This window comes from Castanea sativa, chromosome 10 (genome assembly GCF_040712315.1).
Source record: "Castanea sativa cultivar Marrone di Chiusa Pesio chromosome 10, ASM4071231v1".
NCBI classification, from domain to species: Eukaryota; Viridiplantae; Streptophyta; class Magnoliopsida; order Fagales; family Fagaceae; genus Castanea; species Castanea sativa.
Genome location: NC_134022.1, coordinates 3,133,404 through 3,151,769, shown reverse-complemented (window position 1 = coordinate 3,151,769; position 18,366 = coordinate 3,133,404). Strand labels below are relative to the sequence as shown.

Sequence of the window (18,366 nt, the reverse complement as noted above, 5' to 3'; positions counted from 1 at the left end):
AACTTTTCAAAAACATCAAGTCAAGTATGCTCACTAAGCATAAACATTACTTAAGTATGGTCTGAAAATTTCCCTACTTTTTTTTTTTCTTGGTAAAGAAAAATGAGTTGGGGGAAGGACCCACGTGGCTACACTACCTGAGAGTTACCATAACAGCACCCAACTCGCCCTAGGGCGCAAATAGATGGGGCACCTATAAAGTGCTGATGGGCGTGCTCGAACCCATGCAATATACATGGGAGTCTGAGTCGTTTTTCGTTAGGGCACCAATTGTGTGGGTAAATTTCACTACTTCTCTATTTTATTCTCAAAACATTTATTTGCGTATACAATTGCCATAATGTAATCTCACCTAAAGATTTATGCCATCAAGACAAGCTATTGGAAGGAAATAGATAACTTAGTAGAAAAGTAGGGAACTTTCAAATGATAGTTACTCTCTAGCTTCCTTCATCTTTCTTTTCTAAAGTTGCAAATAAGATATTTTTGAAAAGTTTTAGTATCAATTGATATTATTCAAAACCTCATGATTTTTATATGTTATCCTATAAGTTTTTTTTATAAATAAAATAAAAAACTTATTTGCAATTGGGAATGATGGACATTTTTTACTCATTGACCTATCAAATTTCGTTGTTCATTTACAATCACATAAATAAATAAGTTGTAAAGTTGAGTATGAGAATATTCTAACTTTTATTATTATTATTATTATTATTATTTTTTATACAAGATAGAATTATATTTTAGTCTAATCTATATGTAAATATGTGTGAAACTCCCTTTTAGAGAGTTGAACCTCGTTTCTTACCGCTCATACTCTACAAACATTTATACTTATAGAGTAACCATCATGCAAAATGAAAGCGATGGTAACTTTTATTATTAAAAAAGAGAGAGAGAAATTGAAAATGAATAGAAAGTACCTAAAAACATGTGAGACCTACCTACTTTGTGAGAGCCCAAGCACTGCTTTTGGACTATCTAAGTTTTTCCACCAAAAAAAACAATCTCCCTCCTTTTACTCAAAACTTTCTCATATAATAATCATACTCATTACCTTCCCTATCACACTTTTTAAACAAAAGAAAAAGTTTTCTCAAAAAAAAAAAAAAAAACAAAGAGAAAAAGAAATGTAAAATGTGAGTGAGTTGAGAGTTCAACACATTACACGTAGATGTAGTAGTAGTAGATCTGAAGAGAAATAGATTCATTCAACATTGTAAAAGAAACCAAACTTCAAACTGCAAACACAGTCAGACTCAGACACTCACTCTGTCTGTCAGAAACACACATTTGTCCGAAAATGGGATCCAGTGGTAGCAAAGGGTCAAGCAGTGGCAGTGCTGGTGGTCCTGGTGGTGGTGCTTCTGCTGCTACGACGTCGTTTAGTAGTAGTGGAAGGCACCGAGGAGGAGGAGGTGGAGTTTTGAAGTCATTTTGTCTAAAAGGAGGAACAACCACATCTACTACCAATGAAGACGATGATCACCAGGTTCGGTCCTTTTGGCTCTTCCCATTTTGCCCCTTCCCATTTCAATCATATTTCAGATCCCACATTGTTTTGAATGTTGTTAATTAAATTTTTATTTTTTATTTTTTTATTATTAGATTTAGATCAGGTGTTAATGTATGAGTATGACCCACCTTTGATCTTTCTAATCACATCTTGGTTTAAGGAAATTTATGCAGTTTTGTTTTTTCTTAGTGAATCGAATCAATGTGAGTGAAGGCCGGGCCGGGTTGCATTGTATACATATATGTATGCTGGAATTTTTGCTTAAACTGCATACACAGACCAAAGCACATTGGTACATACATTACATACACAATTGGGTATATATATGTATAAACATTACATACATAGATGTGTGTGTGCGCGCGTGCGAGTGCGGGTTTGTGTTTGTTTAGAGAATATAATTTAAAAACTTAATGCTTTTTGAGAAATGACTGAATTAATAAAAATTGAATCTTTAAAGAACTTAACTTTTCTTTACACAAAAAAAGAAAAAGAAAAAAAAAAAAGTGAATTGAACTTTTTTATTATCTTTGTAATATGCTTATACCTTTATTTTCATTTTGTAAATGTTTGAATTTAAGAAAGATGTCTATTTTTTTTGGTTGGGGATAAGGGCGAGGGGTGGGGGGCGGTGTTATTTTTTTTTGTTTTGGGGTGAGGGAAGCAATGGGAAAGAAAAGGGTGGTGGGGGGATGGCCCCCCAACTTACCACCTAGTTCTGCGTATGTGCATAGTGACGGACAATCATTTTTAGTGCTATAAGTATCGAAGGGCATAACGATGAAATGTAATCATTTGGTTAAGTCTTGTTGGACCTGACATTTTATGCGTCTAATCTGTGCTTGTATTGTACTATTGTTGTTGATCCAAAAGTTTACTATTATCAGTTTTTACAAATGACATATGTGTCATATGTAAATCATGCATCAGGTTTGCAATTACGGGAAGGCAGAAAATGGTGGTGGTATAGCTCCATGTACAAGTAGAACTGAAACAGAGTCGGATGAGGAGAAAACTGAGTGTTACGGAAAGGTTAAAGATGAAAAATCTGATGAACTGCCTTGTCTATCCTCTGATGTTGATCTTGATGGATGGGGACAATCAAGTGTTACAAGTACTGTATCCAGAACTGGTAGCAGCTCTGCCCGAGCTTCTTCAACTCAATCCTTAAACCCTTCAAGTCGTTTCCTTTCTCGCTTTAGTTTTATTCCTGGTAATATAAGCTTCAGACTTAGCAGGGCGACCAGTTTAGGGTCATCGAGGCCTTATCCTGTTTCTTCGACAAGTCTTGCAATATTGAATGATGAAGATGAGCTTCATCTACGAGCAGGACCTGCCAATGGCTTCATTCATAGAAATGAAACTCAACAAGGTAGTGACTTGCTTCCTGCATCATTGATTAATGAAACATCCACGCGATGTTGCGAAGATACTAACAGTAGTTTGAGTTTAAATGCTCCAGCACCTGATTGTTCTAACAATTTGCAAGACAATCAGACAATGTCTAATATCCACAATGTGGCTAGAGATGGTGATAGTACAAGAAATGGGGTTGATGTCAACTTGTATTCACCAAGGTTTCATCCGGAAACTGAGAGTGTTGAGACTAGACATTCTGATAGGCGGATTGGAGCTCGCGAACCTGTTGAACGTAATGTTCGTTTCAGTCGAACCCTAAGTGTTGGGAGACTTCGTGACAGAGTTCTTCGTCGATCATCGTTGTCTGATTTAACAGTTTGTCCTTTGCAACAAGAGGGAGAAGTGAGAGATGCTAGTCAGCGTAGTGGTAGACAGGCCTGGGAGGGTGAGACAAGGGAATCAGTAGCTGAAGCTAGTGCCATAAATACTCCAACTACTTCTGGTTATCCTCCACCCAGTAATTCTAGCTCCTTATACAGTATCCAAGATTACGAGGTGGAAACTTCCCGGTCGCGAGAAGGCAGGTATCATGATCTTCTGGAACATAGATCAAATTTCCTCGAACGGAGAAGAAGAATACGATCCCAGGTTTGTAAATTTTCTCACTAATTAAATATCTGTGGTCTGCTGAAATCTTTAGCCCAAAAAGATGTATCTAGATCTCAATTTTTTAATTTATATTACGTTTTGAGAAAGTCTTCTATTTTATTGCAAATCCAGACTATCTAGCATAGCAATGCACATGCCATACATGTTGGTTAGTGGTGCTTACCATTTGGCAGCCTCATTTGGAACATGACTAGGCCCAACATTGATCTCAGTGGTTATTGGTCAATCTAAACGCATTTTGTTGTGCTGGACTCTGCTTAGTTCCCACCTATACTTTTTTCCCCCTTGTTGTAAGGAAATTTTAATAAGGTTATCCATCATTATGTGTACGTTTTTCATGGTGACTAACATTTCATTGTGTAGGTTCGTGCTCTTCAGCGGTTGGGAAGTCGTTTTGAAAACCTGTCTGGACATGAGAGGTCTTGTATATTATCCGGTCAACATCGGACGGGTCGTTGTACATGTCATATTAGTAACCGGGATGCCAACTTAAACGATGACAGCAGTGCTAGGGCCAGCATATCAAGAATTGTTATGTTAGCTGAAGCATTATTTGAGGTAATGTTAATATGTAATAGCCTCTCTGATGGCCATTTTTTACATTATTTATACAAGTTGAATATTTTTTACATATTTTAATTAGGTTCTGGATGAAATTCACCAGCAATCTGTAGTTTTATCCTCCCGGCCTTCTGTATCTTCGATTGGATCTGTCCCTGCACCTAATGAAGTTGTAGAGTCTCTGCCTGTCAAATTTTACACCAAGTTGCAAAAACATCAGAATGAGGAGGCTGCACAGTAAGTTTTTTATATTCTCTACTGTTTGGCTGTCAGACCAGTTCACTAGATGTCTTTAATTGAGGTGGTTGAATATTAAACTGCTTGTATCACTTATGCATGTAGCAATCATAAACATATTGGGACTTCTATCAATTTCTTAGTCTCTAACTTTATGTATAGTAACGTCATTCTCTGCACATTCAATGCCAAAAGAGAAACAAGTGGAAAATACATTGGTAGTTTTGTTTGCAAGCGATTAACTGCAGTACTTGTTTACTGCAGAATGAGTCAGAAATTTCAACACGTGGAAATGTTTAAACTTTTGAGCAAATTGATTTGGATTTTTAACTAAGGGCTAATGGTGGGGTGGATGCAGCCAGCTTGGCTGTCTAGGTTGTGGACTCTCTTATCAAATCACCTAACTCTTTTTTTGTAACCTTATATATCAAGGGTGTGCCAATTTGTTATGTTCATTTGTAGAGGTCATTGTCATGGTTTGGTTTACCATCTCTTTTTCTAATCCATTAGCTCTTTGATGAGCTCTTGGAATGTAATGAAGTAGGTGTAGGCTCATGATTGTTTCCATACCCATGGCTTTTGGTGGTGTAATTAGGATGGTATTATTTCAAGTTTTATCAAGAAGATGAAGGGAAAAAAGGATTGGGGGGGGGGGTGTGGGAAGTTTGTCAAGTGGTGAAAGTTGCCTTAGAGGGAATGAGATATTGCATTATAAATTGGTTGAGGCAATAAAAAAAAGATCAATTAATTTAAGTGCTTTTACTCTTATCAGCCCCCCCAAATAAAAAAATTGAGCTAGTTCTGTTATGTAATGACAAGGAACTTGTTCCACAAAGAGAAGTTATGTAAGATTTTGCTATCAAAGAAAACCATCCTGAACAATGGTTGCAGGAGTGTGCCAATTGAACTAAAAGTGAATCTTGATGTCAAACAAGGGATTTTGTTTAATATTTTGGAAATAAGTTCGCAAATTTCACATTGGTTTTTAATGATGAGGAACAGTTTTTGGGGTTCAGTGATGAAGTGATGATACATATGATAAGACAACAGTTGAGATGTTAAGGAAGGGAGGTTCAGGAAGCAGAGGAACACTGTTATTTGGCTTGATATACCAGTTTGAGAGCCTGCTTGCCAAATATGGGGAAGCTATGCAAAATGTTGTTGAATATAGTGGTACTGTCTGTTTGTTGGTCTATTTGGATGGAGAGGAGTCTTCACCTGTTGAAGATTGTAAAGGTAAAGTGTGATTTTTTTCAGAAGACGGAAGAAGTTTTTTCCCTCTAAAATATACTTATTGGCCTTGAATTTTGTTCAAATTTAATTTTTGTCTCTCAAATTTAGAAAGTTGCATTATTGTTGAAAAAAAAATAGAAGGTATATCATTTGGTCCTTTTGTCCATCTACCATTAAAGAAATTGCATATATGGCAGGTGGAGTGTTGATGTAGCCTAGAATAACGTTAACAATGGATGGACGGAAGACCAAATGTATGCTTTATTCAAGATTTCAACTTTTAAATTGACGGGTAAAACTTGAACTTGGATTACATTTAATGAAGAAAAGTAAATTTAAGGCTTTTTTTTGGCCTCGCTCTACTTTCTAGCTATTTTTTGCCAATTGTCATTAGACCAATGTCACCTTCCCCCATAAATAAGTGGTGGTAGGTGAGACCAGGGTTCAATACGCGGGAGTTGTATTTACCTAAAAAGGAATAAAAGGAGAGAGAGAGAGAGAGAGAGAGAGAGGGAGAGAGAGAGAGAGGGAGAGAGAGAGAGGTCTGTCTTCTTTTTGGGTTTACTCTTCATTTCATGGTTTACTACTCTTCTTTAATTTCACTTGGCCTTGAACAATAAATAAAGACTGTATTCACAGCTCTTTGATGCATAAAGGCAAAGGGTTTACAATTGAGGTGGAGCTTCAAGTTCTCAGTGGTCTACTGGTGTAAGGCAGTCTCTGTGTTGCACCCCTTTCTTTTACTAATTGAGGGGAAAAAAGGGATTTACAGGTGGAAGGCAGCTCTTATCTCCTAGACTAGATGAAAGAGGAGGTGTAGGGTAGCTGGAGATTTTGGCAACTTATGAGAGAGATTTTGAATTTTGTATTGAATTGCATATGAGTTGGAAGATTTTCTTGGCAGAGGGTCTACATATTAACACAACATCTCTATGACATTTTACTAGCTGTGAGCTTCAAGTGAAAACAATTCTTACTGTCTGGTTGATGGCGAGTTCTGGGAATGAAATAAGGGAGAGAGTTGGGCATGACTGATAATCAGAGTGTGGGGTACTTAGTTAGGAATATGGCTTGGAAAGGGGGCAATCACATACTCTGGCAGCAGTGTTTGAGTTAAAAATATAGCTCTACTACAAGATATTATGCTGAATGCTTGTTTCTTTCAGATGATTCCAAACCGATGTTTACTCTGTCGTGGCTAAAAGAGTGTTTTCTAGGGTTAATTTTGTCAGTAGGTTTGGGAAAAAGATTGGTGTTTTCAAGTTATGAGGGAATGTAGGGGTAGGGCTTGAGTATGGAAGGAAAAGTTTCAACCTTGGTGTTGCTATGCCGCTGGAAACTGAGGCTTGGCTACCTCAAATTAGCCATAACGATAGAATGCCTACACTACTTCAATCTCATAACAATAGAATTTTCACTCATCATGTTCTCATAATTTGAATCTTCTGTTTTAGGAGGGTTATCATTTAAACATTTAAATTGTTGTTGCCGATATAGAAAGATTTTCACAGCATGTGTCCAAGCTAGATAGTGGATTCCAATTAGTTCATCTGGTAAAGTATCTTGTTGTTGAATGAGAGATTTGGGGTTCAAACCCTGCCTATATCAAAAATCAATTGGTGTGTTGGCTTGATGATAAAAAAATCATCTTAAAGTGGACTCCATAAATTGAAATTATATTGTATCTATCAAAAGAAAAGTTATCCGAGCTAGATAGTTTAGACTATTCAATTTTTTTAAGTTATTTTATTTAGGCATACCATCATCATTAAGTAGTGTTGGTATTCCCTCAGCCTTGAGAGTAAATATTTACTCAATCAGATCAATACAGTATAAATTCGAAGAATCAACAGAACTATATTAAAAAAAAAAAACTATAAATCAACCAATCGTCAATAGAATTCAACCTATGGTGTACTTCCTACTCACTTGTAATGCGAAGTCCCTCAAATTCATAAACAATGGCTTAAATCTTCCATAAATCAGCAAACAACCATCAATTTGGTCCTTCTAAGACCTATTTGAAACTTATGGATCTAAGCCCATCTGACAAAAACAGCAGAAGAGCTCCAAAATCAAAGATTGAAAAAATATGCTGGTGAATTGAAAAATCATTGTAAACTAGAAAACTCACTAATGGCCTAAAAATTTACCCAAAAATCACTGTAGAGAGAGGCAAAGCATGTGATCACTGGACTCAGGTGTTTGTACCAACATTAGTGTCAACATTATGTAATTGGATAGATGTTGACGTTGGCATCCTTTGTTATCTCACAACTTTTTCTAAATTGTTTTAATGGCTTTTAGTTTGGCCCTGATACTGAGTTAAATTATTCTATCGTCATTGTTGGCGCCTGCATATCCATGGAAGTTTCTTTAGAAAATTCTCTAGTTAAAGAATACAGGCACTGGTTTCATTTCTTAAATATTTCTTCAAGGCAAGCAATACCATTTTTTGTGATATTACAAATGCACCAACATTATAGAGAATCTTATTTAAGTACAGCACCTCTTTTGGGTTAGGTGAGATGTGTGTTTCATTATTAAGAGTGAAGTAGCATTATCCCTTTTCCTTTAATTGAAACTTTCTTTTAATATGGAATGGTACCTAAATTAGGATTCAAATCGAATTAATTAGATAAGTAAAATTTATCTAACAGAAAAGGAAAGACATGCAGAAATGAGACTTTTCCTTTTTAAAAAGGATTGGATACCATCCGCTAAGCATTATACCATTAAAAAATGAGTTTTAAGTAAATTGTTCTAATTCTTGTTTGCTTTTGGCCTTATATACATCAAGCATGATCCCATGAGGAACTGCACTTTTTCATTGAAAAATTTAATTATTGTTTGACATACTTAATCATTAATCTTACGATTCTTGATCTGATCTGTAAGGTTCCTCTACCAATCCCGTAGGATATTGATTTTAATAACCTCGGTAGGGGGTGGCTCAGATATGGTTCTACCCTTCATCATTTTTTGCATGAACTGGTGCTATCAATCGATTATTGGGTTAAAATATTAACATTAATATTTATATAAATTGTTTGGAAGAAACTTTTCTTTTTGGATTATCCTTTTTATTTGTAATTATTAAGAGTTGCTGCCCTTTATTACCTTTCACTGCTACATGAAGTTTCTTCCCTTTTCTCTTTCTTTTACTCATACACTTCTGTGAATATGATGTAATTAATAAGTTTGTTCTTTTTCTTTTTTTTTTTGGTTCAATATAGTTTAGAGTGATTTGAAATTCTATTACAATTGTATCTCATTATACTGGATTGTCTTAAGTTGCCTTCTGTTTTTGATTATCTTGTAGATGTTATATATGCCTTGTGGAATACGAGGAGGGAGATAGCTTGCGGATTTTGCCTTGCCATCATGAATTTCATAGAACATGTGTAGACAAGTGGCTCAAGGAGATTCACAGGTATGAGATGGGTCTAGTAATCTATCATTCTTACATATGATTTCCATATATGAATACAATTGCATACATGTGTAAGTTTGTTTACAATTGCATTGTTGAGTAAGTGCCAGTATATTTGTTTCTTGGACTGTGACACTCAAAAATTGGTTTTAGCTGACCTAGAAAGTGAAAATGTGGATAAGGGCTTCCGCAGCCTCTTGTATAGTTTGAGAGTGACACGGTGAAGAATAATGCTAATTGATCATGATATTAGCAAAATTTGAGTTGAACCAACCAGACTCGAAAACCCCCCCCCAAATGCTCATGTAATTTCATTACTTGGTTACATATGTTTTCTGCAGATAGGTATTCCTAAAGAAAAAGAATAAAGTTTCCTTGGATTTTTTTTCCCATTTCTATGGTCATGTAATTTGTACCAACTTGCAGACTTGGATCTTTGGAATTACAAACAATTGTCAAGTTTATAATGCTGGTATAATTTTGCTTCAGAATCTTTTGTCATTGTAAATTAAGGGAAAAAAAGGGGGGGGGGGGTGGGGGAGAGAGAGAGATTAAAACCTAGTAGTTTAGTCTCAAATTTGGTATAATTTTTTATTTTTGAAATTCTAACTAAAGCAGTAAATTTTTTGCATGCAGTAGAAAATATCATGGTATCATCTTTTTCGGATATTAACTAGGAGTGTTTTGCACCAAGGAAAAAAAAAACATGTATATAGGATGTTGTCCCATGCCATAAGAGGAGGGGGAATTGTGTTTCCAATTACAATAGGTCTATCCATCTTTGAACCTGAATGAGCTTATCAAGCATATGCCAGAAGTTGTCCCGTTGTTAATGTTTTCTGTTGGCAGTGTACTCAATGAAACTAGAGTTGGAACTTGGAACTATTCACAGGTCAAATATAAGGAGATATTTCAGATTTTAAGGTCATGTTTCATGTGACTGACAACATAGGGAAAATGTCTTTTGGTAGCCCCTTATTGAACCCAGTTACTAAATGATTTTGCCCAAGACATTATTTGGATTTGCTCCAATAGATGACTCAAAATTAGAAGTATAAGAGTGCCATGAAAAGGGGGTTATTTTCTTTTTCCCAGTTCAGATATTGAATCAATTATATGTACTCCTTGCCTTTGAGAATGAATGTCATTGATACTTTTCAAAAAAAAGAGAGTGAATGTCATTGATGTCTCTGTGCACCTGCTGGGGGTTGTGGGGGGGATGATGGGCTCTTCTGTCAAAGATAATGTGCCAGTGATGGATGTTGTAGGCTTTCCTTCTCCTTTTGGTGTCTTTGCATGGCTTATGTATTGGACAAGTGTAATCAATGTTACTATGTCTGACCCTTTGATTTCTCTCTTTTCTATAGCCACTGGTTATCTTGTGGTGTCATTTTGTTTTGACAATGAAATTCATTTGCTAGCTATATTAGAAGGCTTTCCAAAATCATAAAATGGACTGACATGTTAGGGAGGTGTAGAAAAGATCCGTGATACGCTACTTATCATAAGAGATAAAAAAAAAAAAATCCATGGTAAGATTGAGCATATGTCATTGGTACTCTCCATATGAATGATCTATTTACCTGTCATGATTGAGTGCAAGTTTCATTCATCAGTCCACTTCCCTAAATCTAACTTGCTGCATTATTAATAAAAGTGTTGTTTGGTGCCACCAACGCTAAGACAATTTTCCTTTTATGGTGCACAGGGTATGTCCACTTTGTCGGGGGGATATCTGCAGATCTGATTCGTTGCCTACAGAAAACTAAAGTGGCCAGTTTCGCAATCTGTTTTCTTAAAACCCCTGAGCTCTTGAGGAGTGAAGTTTTCCACCTTGGCAAGAAAAGAAAAAGAAAAAGTATGATGCTCAAGAAGTTAGGGTATTTTTTCTGCTGTAATTTTCACTCTTGGCTGTGGTTAATTGCTCTAATTGCACAGTGGAACCTCCAACCCTCATAGAATTAGACTGAACTACTTGCAATCAGCCACGCCTCCAACCAGAACTCAGTTTTTACCCGGGCACTTTCCACTGCCCTGGGGTAGGGTTTGGTTGAGAGAGAGAGAAAGCATTGGTTCTTTTTTGCAAAGAAATATTGTGAATATGCTGAGCAGTTCCCCCTGATGTGTCCTAAATTCTTTGCATCTTGCTTTATTTGTGCTACTTTCTCTTTATAATTCTTGAACTTGTTTAGTGTTTGATTTGTGCAGTCAATGTTGGAGTAAATATGATGAATGTCTGCCAAGGTGAACTAGCACTCAACGGAGACTTTCATGGTTGGAATCCTCCATTCTTCATTGTTGTAACTATCGAATCATAACAGTATTTAAAAAGAAAAAAGAATAACTATCTAAGACAAGCTAACTCTCCTGAGATTCATGAATTAACCGTTTTATGGGCCCATCATTGAATTGGTAAGGTAAAACTTGACTCGCTTGTAACACGGTTCTGTTTGTGTTGGGGCAATGCTTCCCAAACCTGTTGATGCCCACCTGACAATTGTTAGTAGCAACCGGTATGTTATTGTTTAAGTACTTAGCATACAATGTATCAGCACTATTAAGGGATTTTCAAGATTTCCTCCTAGTACCTATAATTGTATTTTTCGAAATCCCCAAGTTAAAATAAGATGCACGAACCGAATTAGGTATAACTGTACAACGTGCAGCAAAAGTTGTCTAAAATTGGGGCCAAATTTGCCATTTAACATCATTTTAGGAACTATTTAGTTAGTCAGCAAGTTTCCTAAACATTTTAGCAAACAAACTAAAATCTCGAGTCTTAGAGACTTCAGCTCAAAGAAAGAACTCAAGTATCTAAGATTGAAGTTCTAAGTAGTGGTAGTTTGACGTGGAAAAAAGTACATGTGGAACTTGAGTCTTAGAAACTTGAGGGGTGTTTGGTACATGTTTTCAAACAACAATTTTCAGTTTTTAAATGACATTACACATATTTTTAAACATGTTTTTACCCACATGTATTTTCAAAAAAAATTTTTAAACTTGAAAACTGTTGTTTAAACACACGTACCTAATGGACCCTTAAGTTCTACAAAACAAAACCAAAGACCGGATTCACTTTACCTTCAACTCCTCACCCAACAAACACACCACCAGGCTCACAAACACCTTTATCTCCCCACCCAACAAACGCACCACCTCATCTTGATCATAAACTACAAACCTAAACCCAAACCCAACAAACTTATCCCGAACAGAACTAGTAAAGAGATGGAAAAAATTCCAAGAGAGATATGGAACAAGAGTGAGAGAGAACCTCAGTGAGCTTCGGCCGTGAAGGCCTGATTTGGCGACTTTGTTCTTTGGCCGACGATCAAGAGAGGCATCTCTTTCTTTCTCTTTGTTTCTCATTGAGGCGGTGGCAGAAAAGAGAAATTTTTGAGAAAGGGAAGAAAAGGAAGAACACGGTATGAGCATGGTTTTGAAACCCTGATTTTTTATCGAACCACAAAAAGAAGAGGTTCAAAATTTTTGAAATCAAACCGTGATAACGTCATAATTAATTTAAAATTTAAATTAATATATTAAATTAGTATAAATATAAAATTTGACTAAAATAAACCAAATAAATATAAAGACCATCTTTCAAATGCATTTTTCATATCACAACTTCTATTATAGTGTTCAAAAATCAACACAATATTATCAATTGTTAAACATAATAATAATAATAAAATAATAAATAAATAAAATTTTGGGGAGAGGGGGGCCAAGAGTAATTATTTTGGACCTAAATGTTAAAAGAATTCAGAATATATAACTATTATTATTTTAAAATTTTTTTGGGGTCAATGAACAGCTCCGTCCATGGATGAGAGAACCACAGAATCCATATCTAGTACCCCCAGCCACAATTGTGGGACCAAATTTTTTTTTTTTTTTTTCTTTTGCACAGATCTGTAAATTTTTCACATCTCACAAACTCAAAAAACAAAAGAGAAGCTAATTAAGACCGAACTGAGATCGATGGTTGTGCTTGAAATCGATGCCGATTTGCTCTTCAAGTTCATCATTAATTGCAGGATTGTGATCATAGGGGCTCTGACTTTCATTGCAAATTCTAAAGCAAATTATACTTTGCCAAACTGATCTCTAGTTATTGGGATAAATAGATATAAAGGTACGTAATACAAATTCTAAAGTAGATATATAGAGTGACCCTACTTCCACTCTTCCTTATTGTTCCTTTTTTTTTTCCTAAATTCATTTTATTTTTGGATAAATTAGGTATTTGGTTCTTATCCTATACACGATATTTCAATTTAATTCCTAACTTTGTAATTATGTCAATTTGGTCTTCAATATTTTAGTACCTTGTCAATTTAGTCTTTGCAATTGTTTTTTTTTTTAATGAAAATTGATGACTTTTCTTAGTTTTTTAATGGCCAAAATAAAAAATTAGCTTCCATTTATGTCATAATAAACTTACAATTTTATTTTAGCCGTTTGTTATTTCAGTAATTTTCATCTAAGATATAACACCAGGGGCTAAATTGGCATGATATTGAAAAGTTAAAGACCAAATTGACACAATTAAAAGGTTATGGACTAAATTAAAATATGATGTAAAGATTAGAGACTAAACATATAGTTTACCCTTTATTTTTGCTTTAAAAGAATCATCAATTTTTTTTCAATGTTCCGACTTTTTTTTATTATGTAGACGTGGCTTTTTATTATATTACAATTACTTTATTAAAAAAATTTATATATGTTTTTTTTTTAAATTCAATTATTTTTTTTTAAAATTGATTGGATAACCAAATCAGCAAACTCTTATTTAAAAGTACACATGCCCCATATAAGAATAAAAATCATCTACCCTGGACTACATACAGTCTGACTTAACAATTCAAGGAATACAGGCAGCAACAACCAATTTTAGCATCCATAGAGAGTTTGAAAGAACCAAGTTGAGTTTTGGTGCCGATTTTGGAGTGACTACAAGCTATGTCAGTGTTCCTGTGAGTGTTAAAAGCTCTACATCTCTATCTGAAATTTCATAGGGTATTGAAGAATCTATGGATGAACAGGCTTCAAGGTTTGCTATGAGAGAGGGAGAGAGAGAGAGTCAAATATAACACATTTTTTGGGTTTAGAGATAGATATAAAATATAATAAATGAGTAATAATTAATAAGATCCTAATCAAAATATTAGCATTAATGAGAGTCTTTTTTTAATCGTTAAATCTATTTAAATCTAATGGTTTAGAATTACACCAGTATAACTTGAACCTCTCTCTCCCTATATATATATATTCCGAGAAATTAATCAGGAGTATTAATAAAAACCCTACCTCTCTTTATATTAATAAAACCCCTACGTCTCTCTCTTTCTCTCTCTCAAAAATGTCTCAAACAAGAGAACCAGCAAGAGAATAGCCACCGACCACCCTTCGACAACAGAAGTATCTTCACTACGAAATTGCACTCAACATCCTGGCAAGGCTACCAGTTAAATCACTCCTAAGATTCAGGTGTGTTTTCAAATCTTGGGACTCCTTAATCACCAGTCCATATTTCATCTCCACCCACTTATATTTCAGTAAAGTTAATCGTGGTGATTATATTGTTAACATGCCCTGGTATGAAGAGAACTCTTATTCTCCTCCTTCCAACAGACCAGTCATTACGTTTTCTAGCGATCATGATGGGTTTGATAAAATTTTAGAGTTTGAAATTCCCTCAAGGTTTCCGCCTTATCAAGCTAACTTAGTCGGTTCGTGCAATGGCCTTTCGTGTTTGGAATTTCAAGTAAGGAAGGAGAGATGACTGGTTTGTTATTATCTACTTGTGGAATCCCAGTATTAGAAAATTAAAGAGGTTGCCTGATATTGAGTTTGACTGCTTTATTAATCCACTCGGATTTGCTTATGATTCCGAGAATAATGACTACAAAGCTGTCCAGATTTCATATTCCAGGAAAAAGCTTAAGGTTGAGGTGTACACATCAAAATCGGATTCGTGGAGAACACTTGAGGGCCTTGACGTTTCATTGGGACCCAAGATTGACTTTGGATTTAATATTTCTTTGCCAACCCCATTTTTTGGTGGAGCTCTGCATTGGTTGGTAGATATCATACAAGGCGAAGAGAAGCACAAGACTGAAATGATTTTGTCATTTGATGTCAATAATGAGACATTTGAAGAACTAGCTGTGCCTGCCCATTGCTTTGATATTGGAGCAGGCCATGAATTTGAATCGAAATGTGTTTCGTTATTTAGGGAGAAACTAGCTTTGATTAGATTTGCGACAGTTGGAGAACAAAGTTTTGCATGTGTTTGGGCCATAAAGGAGTATGGCAAGCATAAATCCTGGAATAAACCTCTTGTTGTACGAGAACAAACGTTGAAAAAAAAAAAAGCAACATAAACTCAAGCTTGAAAAAGAAAAAAAAAAGCAACCTAAATTCAAGGAGCTTGAAAAAGTAAATAAATCACAAGAAGGAAAAATGGAAAACGTAACTCAACGCAGAGGGGCAAATTTGGTTTTTGCTAGAACCCATGTTTTTTTTCTCTTAATTTTCTCCCCATTTTGGAGCTAAAATTTTTTAGTGGGTTTCGAGAAAAAATATTAGGACCCACTACAAAATTTTCCACTCACCCTCCTAACTAAACACCACAATTTTCTTTCTCTCCATTTTTTCTCCTAAATTTTCCATCATTTCTAAAATCCCTCTAAACAAACACACCCGTAGACTTTGTGTTGGGACAGTTCTTGGCTTGAGCAACTTAAAATGGAAAGGATGATGACTTTTTGTCTTGGGGCAGTTCTTCTGGCAGCTTATTTGAAGGAGATAAGAGCTGATCTATATTTGTTGTAATTATGGGCCTGTCCAACCTATTTAGTAAAGGTAAGTGGGCCAATATTTGTTTTTTCCATTATTTTATACCCATAATTATTTGGATTTTTTTTTTTGGCCCAAAGGCTTAAAATTTAGCCCTCGACACTCAGTAAGCATTTGAAACATCTATCGCAATTCTTCTACTTTTTCATGTTGTCTTCAATTGCGGCTCTACCTATATATATATATATATATATATATATATATATATATATATCTTGCAGTATATATAATTATTTTATAGTTAACTTATTTCGTCTACCTTAAAAAAAATTTGAACATCTTTCTTTTTTAAAATCAACATCAATTAACTTTTATTAACTATCAGGAAAATAAAAAAACTATAAATGTTTGAAGAATCAACTCCATCCAAATTAACAACGGAAAAAAAAACCTAATTCTCCTAGCTAAAGCATAGGCTATAGCATTGCCCTACTGCCTAGTATGAGAGAAGGAAAAACTCACTAGAGAGCCAGCTATAGACAAAGTGTCTTTAACTAAATGATCAATAGAAGAAAGATTAAAACCAATATATTTAAAGCATTAATATTGATCTTTGAATCACCCTAAAAAACAGAACAAAAGACCATAATTAATTCACAACATTCCTAATTAGCATACAAACTCACATATGGGCCAATCACAATCTTTGATTTTTAAAATTGTTTTATAATGATATGGCATACTAAATTACAAATGTTGTGAAATTATTGTAACCTTTTGTTGTGTCCATAGAATTACTCCAAAAATAGTACTAGCTCTCCAAACATAACGCCCTTTACCCTTTAAAGAAAATAAAGAAAAAGAAAAAGAAAAAAACTCTTAAATAACAATGGTAAAAGTTATACTAAATAACAACAAATATAGCTCAAACAATAACAGATTAAGCAAAAAAAGAATAAAAGAAAAAAAAATATTCAACAAAAAGCTATATCCCTTGGAATTTTTCTTTTGGAATTTTTTTTAAAAAAATTAGAGTTTATTTTTATAGGACCGGTACATGAAATTGTTGTGAACTTAGTATTACACTTATTTTTTCTCTCTCAAAATTTTATCTAATCCTAAAATTTAGGCCACCCTAGGATGGATGAATGTAATATTACTTTGAGAAGAGAGAAAAGAGAAAGGAAAGGGAGAAAGAGGGGAGAAGAAAGGGAAGGGAGGAAAAAAAATTTCATGAAGTTGTTTGATTTGTAAGAGAGAAATGACGGAGGAAGTATACCCTATTACGGACGTATTTTTCCGAAATGAAAAGAAGTATAATTTATTGGTACAAAGGTCCAAGTTCTACCATCAAAACTCTTTCTTCTCTCTCCCTTTCCTCTCAATTTGGGAGGAAAGAAATCGGTGGATCATGTAGGTGTTTGGCGTGTTTACTTCTCTTAAACGTTTTATAAAAAAAATCCTAAATTTTTATGATTTTTCCCAGTAAAAGTGCTGACTTCAGTTTGCATTTTGCAATGAATACTTTGAAGTTTGAACACACCTTGATTCGTATAGAATTTAGAAAGAAATGCGTGGTTATTAATTAGACACTGTCAAAAGGAAATTTTTGTTGATCAAGACCATGACCATTGAAACTTTTTTCACATAATTAATGTAACTAGTAAGTTAAGCATGTGATGCACGTATAATTTGGTAATATTTTAGATAAGATAGTTTTGAATAGTGTTATACATATATTTTATAAAAAAAAAAAAGTAAACTAAATTAGAGTAAAGAAACATATATATTTTGAGATATTAGAAATTAGTTTAGTAGTTTCTCTGCATATTTATAGTCTTTTCAAGGTAAGATTAATTTTTTTTTTTTTTAAGATCAAGAAACCAAAAATAAACGCAAAAGAGTAATGAGACCATAAAAATCAATTAATTTGTGTTGTATTTACATATTTCATACTATGAAATGAAAGTATGTCTATATCTCTCACTGTCTTCCACTCATCGATAGTGTGACATTAAAACATGGTGTGGACAAGTGTGTATACATTTGTCTTATAGATGATTTAAAATCATAGTAGAATATGGCTTTATATTGCGTACCAAATATTTTCTCTATTTATATACAAAAAAAAAAAAAAAACTATTCAACCAAATTACCCAAACCTAAATCATATTCAAGCCCCTAATTTAAAAAAAAAAAAATACCCGCAGGAGTTTCGGCGTCTTGATAGTGGTGGGAGGCTAATATGACAAAGGAAATGGCCCCTCAGATTGCTCTTTCTCTCTCTTTCAAATGTTTTGTCAATCTTAGGTCTTTTATTTTGGTAATATGTAATGAAACAACGCATTTTATTTAACAATCCGCAACATTTTTGTGTCTCTCTATCTCTCTCTAGGACCTTATCTAGTTAGTTATTACTATTAGTCCATAATTATTATTTTTTTGCTTTTTTTAAAATATTACAATGGTGGGTATGCTAAAAGACATGAAGAAGAGAGAAAGGTGTGGTGTAAGCTTAAGCAATTAATGAGAGATTAATGAGATAATA

General features: G+C 34.4%; 2 protein-coding genes across 4 annotated transcripts; both read left to right on the top strand.

The window, feature by feature from the left end:
* The first annotated feature begins 1,019 nt into the window (after positions 1 to 1,019).
* On the top strand, positions 1,020 to 11,289 carry LOC142611806 (uncharacterized). 3 transcript variants are annotated; one of them, XM_075783954.1, is made up of 7 exons: positions 1,020 to 1,495; positions 2,450 to 2,891; positions 2,982 to 3,526; positions 3,911 to 4,105; positions 4,191 to 4,345; positions 8,901 to 9,011; positions 10,720 to 11,289. In XM_075783954.1, exons 1-7 carry the CDS (start codon positions 1,307 to 1,309, stop codon positions 10,778 to 10,780), a joined length of 1,698 nt encoding a protein of 565 aa, XP_075640069.1. In that variant the 5' UTR covers positions 1,020 to 1,306; the 3' UTR covers positions 10,781 to 11,289. The 3 variants fall into 3 exon arrangements, with proteins under 3 accessions (XP_075640069.1, XP_075640067.1, XP_075640068.1); XM_075783952.1 differs by having other exon boundaries at positions 1,064 to 1,495; positions 2,450 to 3,526; XM_075783953.1 differs by having other exon boundaries at positions 1,073 to 1,495; positions 2,450 to 3,526; positions 4,212 to 4,345.
* A 3,318-nt stretch (positions 11,290 to 14,607) lies between these two features.
* On the top strand, positions 14,608 to 15,822 carry LOC142613511 (F-box/kelch-repeat protein At3g06240-like). Its single transcript, XM_075785886.1, has 3 exons — positions 14,608 to 14,720; positions 14,836 to 15,364; positions 15,802 to 15,822. Exons 1-3 carry the CDS (start codon positions 14,608 to 14,610, stop codon positions 15,820 to 15,822), a joined length of 663 nt encoding a protein of 220 aa, XP_075642001.1.
* Positions 15,823 to 18,366: the final 2,544 nt, after the last annotated feature.

Excerpts from the sequence above, each read along its gene's own strand:
- LOC142611806 (XM_075783952.1), top strand. The coding sequence starts at position 1,307 with ATGGGATCCAGTGGTAGCAAAGGGTCAAGCAGTGGCAGTGCTGGTGGT. Across the intron at positions 4,346-8,900 it reads CAGAATGAGGAGGCTGCACA|ATGTTATATATGCCTTGTGG; the intron begins GTAAGTTTTTTA and ends ATTATCTTGTAG. Across the intron at positions 9,012-10,719 it reads TGGCTCAAGGAGATTCACAG|GGTATGTCCACTTTGTCGGG; the intron begins GTATGAGATGGG and ends TATGGTGCACAG.
- LOC142613511 (XM_075785886.1), top strand. The coding sequence starts at position 14,608 with ATGCCCTGGTATGAAGAGAACTCTTATTCTCCTCCTTCCAACAGACCA. Across the intron at positions 14,721-14,835 it reads GAGTTTGAAATTCCCTCAAG|TATTAGAAAATTAAAGAGGT; the intron begins GTTTCCGCCTTA and ends GTGGAATCCCAG. Across the intron at positions 15,365-15,801 it reads CCTGGAATAAACCTCTTGTT|TTCTTCTGGCAGCTTATTTG; the intron begins GTACGAGAACAA and ends GTCTTGGGGCAG.